The sequence below is a fragment of the Rhineura floridana genome, chromosome 2 (genome assembly GCF_030035675.1).
Source record: "Rhineura floridana isolate rRhiFlo1 chromosome 2, rRhiFlo1.hap2, whole genome shotgun sequence".
Lineage (NCBI taxonomy): Eukaryota > Metazoa > Chordata > Lepidosauria > Squamata > Rhineuridae > Rhineura > Rhineura floridana.
Genome location: NC_084481.1, coordinates 194,291,871 through 194,303,067, shown reverse-complemented (window position 1 = coordinate 194,303,067; position 11,197 = coordinate 194,291,871). Strand labels below are relative to the sequence as shown.

General features: G+C 42.5%; 1 protein-coding gene across 3 annotated transcripts in view; it reads left to right on the top strand.

Moving 5' to 3' along the window:
* The first annotated feature begins 6,326 nt into the window (after positions 1-6,326).
* Positions 6,327-11,197, top strand: part of SPTLC2 (serine palmitoyltransferase long chain base subunit 2) — a 108,456-nt gene continuing 103,585 nt past the window's right edge. Inside the window, exon 1 of one of the 3 annotated variants that reach the window (XM_061611852.1) lies at positions 6,327-6,685. In XM_061611852.1, coding sequence (XP_061467836.1) covers positions 6,560-6,685 — 126 coding nt within the window. In that variant the 5' untranslated portion in view covers positions 6,327-6,559. The remainder of the gene's footprint in view (positions 6,686-11,197) is intronic. The other 2 variants (XM_061611851.1, XM_061611849.1) reach the window with 2 other exon arrangements.

Below are 11,197 nucleotides of genomic sequence, written 5' to 3'. Positions count from 1 at the left end.
TGCTGAAAGAATTGCACTGGCTGCCCATTTGCTACCAGGCCAAGTTCAAGGTTCTAGTCTTGGTATACAAAGCCCTATACAGCCTGGGACCTGGATACCTGAAAGAACATCTTATTCCTTATATACCTAGTTGATCACTGCACTCTGCAGGTGAGGGCCTCCTGCAAATACCATCTTATCAGGAGTTTCGTTCCACACAACATAGGAAATGGAGTGTTAGTATTAGACAGGCGCCATCTGTGTTATCTTTTCGGTGCCTCCTAAAGACCTTCCTCTTTCAACACATCTTTTAAGTTGAGACCTTATCCCAGTCTGCCTCTGTGTTGGAATTGCTTTTTAATATTTTTTTTTTAAAAAAACATGTTTATAACCTTTTTTAAAAGATGTCTTGAAAGCTTTTTTAAAAAGTTTTTAAAGATGTTTAGTTTTAATGTATTTTAAAGTCTGTTTTTATTTATTTATTTATTGTACTTATATACCGCCCCATAGCCGAAGCTCTCTGGGCGGTTTACAGTAACTAAAAACATTAAAACAAATATACAAAGTTAAAAACACATCTTTTAAAAACAATTTAAAACACAATTAAAATTTAAAAACAATTTATGATGTTTTGAAGTGTTTTTAGTGCTGTTGTTTGCCACCCTGGGCTCCTTCTGGGAGGAAGGATGGGATATAAATCAAATAATAACTAACTAACTAACTAACCAACTAACTAAATAAATAAAGGTCTGGTGTGGATGTGGCCAGGGACAGCTTTGGTTTAAATTTGGGTGGGAGGCTACATGTGTCTGCTATAGAATAAAAAGGTGGGGGAAACCCTGAAAAAGAATGATACTGTTCACAATGTATTCCTTTTGGAAAGGAAAAGGGCTTCCCCTTTGCCCAATGCCCACCCACCCAATTTCCTCCCCCTCCCCTCCCCTTCCTCCCGCCTTCTCCCCCCCACCCATCTCTGGTCAGTTTCACCTATCCTAAGCGTAATTGCACAGGAGTAAATCCCACTCAAAAAGCATGCAAATGATCAAACCTGCCCTCCCCTCCTCCCCTCCTCCCCCCTCCCCCCTCTTGCCTCTTCCCCTTCCTCCCCATCCCCTTCTAATCCCCTCCTTCCCCCTCCTCTTCTTCCTTCCCGTCCCCTTCCCCTCCCTCTCCTCCCCCCCATGGTCAGTTTTACCTATCCTAGCCATGATTGCACAGGATTAAATTCCACTGAACTCAATAAGCATGCAAATGATCAGACCTGCCTTTCCCCTCTTTCTCCTCTCCTCTCCCTTCCTCCTCTCCTCCCCTCTTCCTTGTCCCCTGCCCACTCCAGGCTTTCCTCCCCACGGTCAGTTTACCTATCCTAAGCATGATTGCACGGGAGTAAATTCCACTAAACTCAATAAACATGCAAATGAACAAACCTGCCTTCCTCCTCCCCTTCCTGCCTGCTCCCCTCCCCATCCTCCCCTCCCCATCCTGTGGTCAGTTTCACATATCCTAAGCATGATTGCAAAGGAGTAAATCCTACTGAACTCAATAAGCATGCAAATGATCAATCCATTCTCAGCAAACTTGCACAGGATCCATTTCTGACCTCCCAGATTAAAAAGCAGAGAAATTCACTAATAGGCAAAAGACCTTGCAGTTGAAGAACGTACCTATAGCCGAGAGATATTTCTATCAAACTTTAAAAAGCAGAAATTGGACAGCTATAGTGAATTCACCAGGGGAACAGGAGACCTGACCTCCTCTCTGAGACATTGTACTGCCCTACAAATCTGCAAAAATGCAAACAGAATTTGGGTTGGTCTTTCACAGTCCAATCCACTTCCTGTGCAGCTTGGAAGAATTGTGCATTCACTAGAGCTGCCCAATTTCCCTGCTTTTCAAAGTTTGGTAGAAAACTCTGTTGGTTATAGGTATATGCTTAAACCGCAAGGTTTTTTGCCTATTAGTGAACTAAGATCATGGTTGTAAGATCTTTGAAGCAGTCTATGATGTAGAATTGCTGTAGGGGCACTTTCCCCAACTAGAATATTTGTAGTTTCTTCTATGTCACATTTACAAAGTAGTGATTTCTTGTAGGTATACTTTCTGGTTCATGTCGCATTTACAAAGCTCTAGCAAGATGTTCAGAGTTTGCTAGCAATGGGTAGCTCTCCCTGATTGCTCAGTTATAGTTAGGAGATGCTGGATGGAAATCTACCACAAATGGAATCCATTGTTCCATATATAGTGTGTATGTGTGTGTATATATATAAATGTCTGCTTCCATACAGATTTTTTTTCATTTAAAATCTGCCCTGAAGCAGTCATAGCCCCATCTCCTCTGAGAACTAGGATGGACCAGACTTTAATGGGCCTGGACTGTGGGACCCACTCAGCAAAATGAGCAGGAGGACCCCCAAAGACAGCATGGCTGATTTACCACATGTCAAAAGAAGTGAAGTTAAACATTCATTAAACCCAGAGTCAAGAATTACCCAAGTGCCCCACAGAGTTTGTTTTTAATTAAGAAAGGAAAGGAAAATAAAGCTGCAAGTATCATAATGCTGATATACATATCTATAGTGTGGCTATATTTGGAATACCATGCACAGTTTTTGTTGGTCAGTGAAGCATGCTGTGAGACTCACAGACAGGGTTTTTAGCAGAGAGAGTGAAACCTGAAGCAGAAGGGTTAAGCTGTGAGAACAGAGTGCCAGACTGCCAAGGTCAGCAGCTGGCTGGGAAGCGTGATAAGGTGGGAGACTTGAAAAATCTCAGTGTGGGGGAAAAGTTGTCTGTGGAGAGAACTGTGTCTAATGTCTTTGCCTAGTAAAGACTCTTACAAGTAGCTTGCCTGGCCTAGCTTATTCCTGTTCTATGCGGCTCTTGGATTCCATCCTTGTATGATCTACACACGCACACACGCAACAGGGGTTATGGGCCCAGCTTATCATACATGGTAGCGGGTTCGAGAGCTGTTGACGTGACGTTGTTGCAGAGAGAACCAAAGTGCAAGAAAGAGGCAAGTAAGAGTGGGCAACATGGCTGGAAACCTGTTATCCGGGATGCCGATGGAGAGACTGAATGCTGTAAACTACTCCAGCTGGAAATGGAGAATGAGAGCAGTTCTGATTAAAGAAGAGTTGAATGATGTCGTAGAAAACCCCCCTCCGGCAGCTCCTTCAGCAGCGTGGTTGAAGAAAGATGAGAAAGCGAAGGCTTTTATTACTCTGGGGCTGTCTGATTCTCAACTGTTGCTGGTGAGTAATGAGCCGACAGCTAATCAAATGTGGGAAAAGCTAAAAGCCGCTCATGTGCAGCAAACTGCGGGGAGCAGGCTGTGTTTAGCAAGGAAACTTTATCAGATGCGTTTTACAGATGAAGTGACTATGACAGAGCATCTGGCTGAATTTCGTAGATTAAATGCTGAGCTGCAAGATAGAGGAGTGCATCATAGTGACATTCAGATGGTCTATATCCTGTTATCTTCATTTGATCAAAAATGGGACGTGCTGGTATCGAGTCTGGAAACTTTACCCGACGGACATCTGAATTTGGACTTTGTAGAACAGAAACTTCAACAAGAGTGGAATAGAAGACAAGAGAATAAGAAAACAGAGTTAAAAGAGACTGTGGATGTACAACAACAACAAAATCAACGAAGCAGGCAAGAGACTAAAATATGTTATTTTTGTGGGTCCCGTGGACATATACAGAGACATTGTTTAAAGAAGAGAAATAACAGGGGCTTTGAAAGTCAGAGAACAAGCGTGAACTTTGTTTCTAAGGAGGACAATAAAATCATTAACTCTAAGTGGCTTCTTGACAGTGGAGCGTCTAATTGCCTAATCACAGACTCTAGTTTATTTTACACTTCAAAGCCGACGCAGGAGAAGCTTTATCTGGCTGACGGATCGACTCAGGACGCGATTGCAACAGGCACGCTCAGGTTATGTAATTTGGGAACTATTTTGACAGATGTATTATTAGTTTCTGGTTTAAAATATAACATTCTATCAGTAAGAAAATTGGCTCAAATAGGTTGTAAAGTTACATTTGAAGGGGATAGATGTTTTGTGAGAAAAGATGGTGAAATATGCATGCAAGGGAAATTACAGAATCAAATGTTTATGGTTGAGTGCAATCTTGATAAACATGTGTGCCTGGATAGGAGTTAATAAAGATAAACATGATAATTGTTTCCATGAATGGCACAGAAAACTGGCACACGCACATTTCGAAAAGATACAAAACACCCCAAAACATAGTCAAGATTTGAAATTAACACATTGTGAGCATGTGGATGAGTGTGAGGTATGCTATAAAACAAAAATGACTGTGACTCCAGTAAATAAGAGCTGTGAAAGCACGACCACTGAACCTTATCAGCTCATACATGTGGATTTGGCTGGACCTTTCCAGTGCTCAAAAGGTGGAGCAAGGTTTTATTTAGTGATTGTGGATCTTCTCCAGATTTACACATGTATTCTTATTGAAAAAGAAAAGTGAAGCAGAAGATAAATTAAAGACATTTATACAGAGAACAGAGACACAATATGGGGTTGTTATCAAGAATATCAGATCAGATAGAGGTGGAGAATTTACCAGTAATTCATTTAAAACATATTTGGAAAAGAAGGGAATAATACAAAGTCTCACTGCTCCCTTCAGCCCATCCTCCAACGGAACTGCAGAGAGGAGGAACCGGTCATTGCAGGATTCAATGAGAGCAATGCTAGCAGATGCTGATATGAATAATACTTATTGGGGTGAATGTATTCTGTACACTGTTTATATTCAGAACCGTCTCATGCACAGAACAATAGGCATGTCTCCCTATGAGAAATTGACTGGAAGAAAACCCAGGGTGAAACACATAGAACGTTTTGGGGCAAAATGCTGGGTACATGTTGCAAAACACTCAAGAGCTCAGGCAGGACGCATTTTGGGATTTCAGAATTCATATTATAGAGTTTGGTTGCCTGAGAAACAACAAGTAGTGTTAAGCAGAAGCATAAAGGTGATAGATAAACCTTGGAGAGACAGTCAAACAGTTATACTTGATAGTGCAAGCAAGCAGGAAGCAGCAGATGTTCCTTTTGGGCAGCAAATTCCATTAAAAACTGCATTGACTGATCTAATACACGGTGGCAAACGTACTGTAAAAAGACTGAGAGGTGAAGACATGGCAATGCAAGATACAGAAATGCCAAGTACAAGTGCAAACACAGGTGCAGGTCCAAGTAAAATAGAGAGTGAGGAAGAAATGGAAATAGATAATGTTAGAAGATCAGAAAGAAAAACGAAAGGTCAACCACCTCACAGATTCACATTTAATGTTACACAACAGAATAATGAAACAGACACATATCCAGTAGAATGGGAAAAAGAAGGTCCAATAGACAAAGAAACAATGGATCTCATGTGGAAGTTTTGTGTTGAGGAATGAAATATAAATGTATTATCAAATAAAAGTGAACAAAACATTGTGAAACTTGTGTGAATAAAGAAGTAAAGAAACAAGAACTGAACTGTAAATGTAAATAGAAACTGTAAGGAAACAAACCATGTACTGATATGTATTGCAATGAAAAGTTAATATTGTAGAAATGTAATAATTGTAACATGAAGTTTTGTAATCTGTGAGTCTCAGGTGGGGGCTGTTGGTCAGTGAAGCATGCTGTGAGACTCACAGACAGGGTTTTTAGCAGAGAGAGTGAAACGTGAAGCAGAAGGGTTAAGCTGTGAGAACAGAGTGCCAGACTGCCAAGGTCAGCAGCTGGCTGGGAAGCGTGATAAGGTGGGAGACTTGAAAAATCTCAGTGTGGGGGAAAAGTTGTCTGTGGAGAGAACTGTGTCTAATGTCTTTGCCTAGTAAAGACTCTTACAAGTAGCTTGCCTGGCCTAGCTTATTCCTGTTCTATGCTGCTCTTGGATTCCATCCTTGTATGATCTACACACGCACACACGCAACAGTTTTGGTCGCCTCACTTCATAAAAGATACTGTAGAGTTGGAAAAGGAGAACCAAAATGAGCAAGGGAATGGAGCATTCAGGACAGACAAATGAAAGTATTTTTTCACACAACGCCTAGCTGAACTATGGAATTCGCTCCCACAGGAGGCAGTGATAGCAACCAACCCAGTAGCTCGCCCTCTCATGTTCCCTTGTGAGCAGTGAGTCTTCCTCGTGGGGTCTGTGTCTACACAGTTCATGCGCCCTCTGCATCCCTCTCTTGAGTTCCACGCCAAATGATTGGATAATTTCTCCTCTTTCCCGAAACCCACTTCCCCTTCTTATGATTGGTCCGGTCGAATCTTGGAGTGCAGTCCTACACTTTTGCATCTGGCTCCCGTCGCCTACCCTCACCGCAAAAGGAGCCATACCTCCGCCTGGATCCCGTTTCGCCTCGAGGGCGCTTCCATTTCCTCCCCTCTCTCACGCTACTAATTTGCGGCGTCACCGCTCTACGGTGACGTTCTTGCCTGCGATTGGCGGGCGCTTCCGGCTGGGCTTCCGGTGCGATATTCCTGTGCACGGACGGGCGGTGGTTGGTTTCTAAGCTGTTACTGCCTGAGCCGGCAAGATGAAGCGCGGCCCCGAAAAGCTGAGTGGGCAACCCCGTGCCAACGGCTGCAGCCTCGCGGGGCACGGCTCCGGCCTGAAGAACGGCTATGTGCAAGGCTTCTCCGGAGCAGAGGCCGACGGCCAGGTGAGGCGGTCTTCGGAGCATTCTCGGGCGAGGCGCGCCTTACTGCCGCTCCCCAAACTCATCCCAGGTCGCCTTTTCTTCTCAGAGCGCGGCCTGCTCGGTCCCAGTTTGCGGTCCGGTTGGCCGGTGGGTAGCGCAGGCGAGAGTCTTCGATTGGGCTGGGCCTCTCTGTCTGTCACCCACGCGTTGGGGACGGCGTGAGAAGAATGGCCTTGAGCAACGAAAGCTTCCTCGGGTGGCCCCTTCCGCCTGCCTGCCTTCTACTCCTTGGTGTGACCGAGACAGATACTCGCTGTCGGAGTCAGCAGGAGGGCTTGGCGCCTCACGTTCCAGATGAGGGAAGTTGGAAGAAAAAACGCGTCTCTTCCTTCCCTTTTAGCGTCTTAGAAGCCTAGGATGGGGTATCCAGGAGCGGCTGCAGACGTTGCTAGATACATACACGCCCCAAAAGAGCTATCCGGGCTCAGCCCTGCCGTTTTGCAAGCCTTGCTCTTCGCGCTCAAAAACGGCGAAGGGTTCAACGCCGGCCCCAGTGGGCTGCCTTAATTGAGTTGTCTGAGGCCAGTTGGTCACTCCAGGGTTGCAAGCTTGAAGAGGAATCTTCGTTCCTCGACTCTCTTTCACCACATTCCTGTATGTGCTAGTTAAATCATAGTGTAAGGGCTGACCTATCACCACCCACATTGAAGTGGTCAGTTCAAGGAAACCCTGGAGAAAGGTGGTAGAAACTACTGTCATCAGCTGTGGAGGATGGTGTTGAGGCTACCTGTCTAGGCTTTGATAAGTCACAGGGCCAAGTAGGTGTGGGAATCTGATACCTAGAAGTTACTATTTGCTACATCTTACTTCATTGCACTCACATCTCAATCCTAAAGCTGTGGTTCTTTCTGTATTTTACTTGGGCTGGTGTATTTCTCATGGTGCAATCCTCTTGATTTGACATGCTGTGCATACACTGAAACAACAAAATGTTGAATTCCTAGATAAGACTACAGTGTTAGTTTTTACAACAAATGTGAAACCACTTACATAATTACTGGGTATAAAACCTCTTTTTGGAAATGTTGCATGAATGTAAACAACTTAGTGTTGTTCTGCTTATATCTTAAGATGCTCTGGCCATTATTGACAGCTATCTTCATTGTGCTTTATTGTGTCTTGCTTCTTTTCTCCCTGTAGCCTAATCTTATGCAGGTTTATTTAGAAGTAAGTTGTGTGGAAGTTAAAGGGCTTGCAAGCTTATCCTGTGCACACTTGCTAATGAGTGGGTGTGCACAGGATAAACATTCAGCCCTATTTTATTGTGTTTTGATTTGCTCTGTTTGGGTTGAATGCAGCTCCCAAAAATGTTTATGTGTTACTACTACAGTTGTCTTCTACTGCGGGTGGTAGTCACTTCAGTTTACAAAGTTTCTCTTATTCCTTCAATAACCTTGTGAGGTGTCTGGACAATCTTGGTAGACCACCATTTTCTGTTAGCCAGCTGTGAAGTCCAAGCCCTCTAAACAAGCCCAAGCATAGTATATGAATTGTCTGAACTTAATCAGACTGAATGAATTATCTAGGTTCAGTGAACATGTTCAACATTTGATTTACTGTATTTCATGGCTTTTGACCTTTTTTCCTTTTGAATTTTAAAGGCTCTCTTTACTTAATGCAAACATATGATTTTCATTTAAAGCCCAAATATGAAGCATTTACACTTTGTGGGACAAGATTTAGAATATGGGGAAAGTATGGATTTTGAACAGTATGTCAAAACTTTTTTTTTTACAAAAATGAAGAAAACTACAAGTTTCCAAGAAACAGGAGCCCTGTGTGGCACCTTGGACTAAGACCTTTTATGACATGTTTTTTATAGGTAAGCTAGAGAGTCTACTACTTACGTGCATTTCCTGCTCCCAGTTTCTGGGAAAGCTATACTAATCGGTTTTCATAATGAAACCAGATTTTGGATAAGCAAGATCCTTCATTTATAACTCTTGGAATGGTACAAAAAACTTTGATTAACAATAACTGAGTAAAGGTCTGTGTTAAAGAGGGCTGGGAAACACACTACATCCACATTACAACCAGGGGTATAGTTGTCTGGTGTCGGGATCATAGACCCTTTACTTTTTTTGGGAGCAGGGTCCAAGCCAGGTCTCTATGTACAAGCCAGTGGTCATGAAAAGAGGTGAGTCAGTCACTGAGAAGACTCTTCTTAGTAGCTAACACAGTCTCCCCTTTCATGCTGATTGGCTCTTAGGGATGTCTGCTGCAGTAGAGTGTGGACTCAGACAACACAGAGAGCAAGGGAGATAAAGGAAAGTGGAAAGAGGGCGTGGTTCTGAGGGGGTGAAGCTGAAGGGACCGTGCACTTCTGAATTTGTCGCTGCACTACTTATTACACTACTTCCTAGTTCCACCTATTCTACCAGTGAGTCCTCACCATATTATTCTGCAATTCATCTATGTGTACTTAGATGAGAATAGCTTCACTGAACATGGTGGGACTTCTAAGTAAGCATAGAGGGGGATCCAGATGGAAAGCACTGGAGTATTTGCTTGAAAAGAGCTCTTCTGCCACCTGTGATGCATTCTTTGGATTTCTAATAAACTAAGCAATCTTAGAAAGAACTGCTACCATTTCAAAATGCTTCTGTTCTAAAGTTCTGTAATTCAAGCCTGAGTTATGAGCCGTGTCAAAGAAAGCTGGAGAGAGATTATAACCGGCATGATTTTTTTCCTGGTGTGCAAATTGTCATTCCCCCCCCCCCATCCTCTTGCCTCTAGCAGGAAGGGATATATTTTACCATACAGCCAACCTTTATATTTGATTAGCCAACACTTACTCGTCATAGACTCCTTATAATAGCTGGCCAAGAACATGGCGTATTTGAACCAAACATTTATTTAACAGAAGATAAAAATAAATAAGAATACTTTTAACTGTGCTTCATTAGTGAAAAAGCTTCCCTTGGTATGGATTCAGCAGCCACATTTATAATGAATGTGTTCATGTTTGCTTACTGAGAATTTGCCTTTAAGTTGTCAATCAGAGCAAGACAAGGAGAATCTCTAAGATGATACATGCCTAGGTGCAAGAAGAATTCAGTATTGGTATCATTTGATAGCTGGGATTATTTATCCTCATTCATGCTGTTGGATAGCTCCTTGTTGGAAGAAGAATGTAGGTTCCTGACCAGCTACTGACCTATCTCTTTGTTGTTGTTATGTGCCTCCAAGTCGACTACGACTTATGGCGACCCTATGAATCAGCGACCTCCAAGAGCATCTGTCATGAACCACACTGTTCAGATCTTTTTAAACAAGCTTCTTTGGGGGGAAGGTTTCTTAAGTTGCTCTGTCCCAAGGGCACAGGATAGATAATTGGAATAAAGCTTTTTGACAGTATTGTAAAGTAATTTACTGAGAGATCATCACAGGAATAGAGTAATTATCAGTCTGTTACTTGGGAATACTCTTTAATCAGAAAACCTCTCATCTCTGGGTTACATGCATTCATTGTGTCTGCAAGTTTATAATCAACCCTAGGAATTTATTTTAGCAATCATTTTTAATGAGCAAATGTCTAAGCTTTAAATATGTCTAATTGTATTGCTTGTTTGTTAATTTCTGGAATCAGTTCATGGTACTGATTCATACCTTTGCAGCCTTATCTGATTTGGGGCCTACACAGTTTAGCTCATCTCTGCTTTATGAGCCCTTTTACACTTTGCCTTCTGTGGGTTGTGCTTCCTTCTCTGTGTGCCTTTGTCACACTAAGTAAACACTGCTCTGGCACAGAGTAGAGTCTATGCTGTAGTTACACTAAGGTGACGGTGTGACCTTTCAGAAGAGATGAAGAGGAGTCATAGTAACCATATGAAAAAGCCTTATGCCAAGCTCAGTATTGTTGATGCTGACTGGCAGCAGCTTTCTAGGTTTTCAGGCAGGAGTCCATTGTACCTCTACCTGGAGATAATGGGGGTTGAACCTGGGACCTTTTGTATGCAAAGCATGTGCTCTACCACTGAGCTATGGCCCTTCCCTTTTCTTTTTTCAAAAGGGCCATAAAATATTTTTGCTTACAAAAACCTGGGTACTGAGTTCTAAGGATGTTTTAATACTGTCACTAAAGTTAATTTTATTATGAGGTTTTTTATTTTAATAATATCGTAAGCTGCCTTAAGCTACATGGCATCAAGTTAAAAATAATTTTAAATAAGATTGCTAGAGAAAAGCTTGGAAATGTGTCCAGCATTTTGCAAGAGCTCAGAAGTGAGAGGGAGGCAGTAGGCTATGCAATTCCCTGCTCAATTTTCTGTGATGGTGTTCTGGATCCTTTTGCTCATCTGTTTACTATTTCCATGTTTGCCTTTCTCTCTACTCCTGTCTTCCACCTGACACTGACTGAGAATTTTGGAATTGGGATACATTATGCATTATAGTAGCTTAATTTATAACAGTAATCCTCACCATAGAATTTGGGTTTCATTTGTGCAGGGTATGCACAACCTTGCTTGTAGC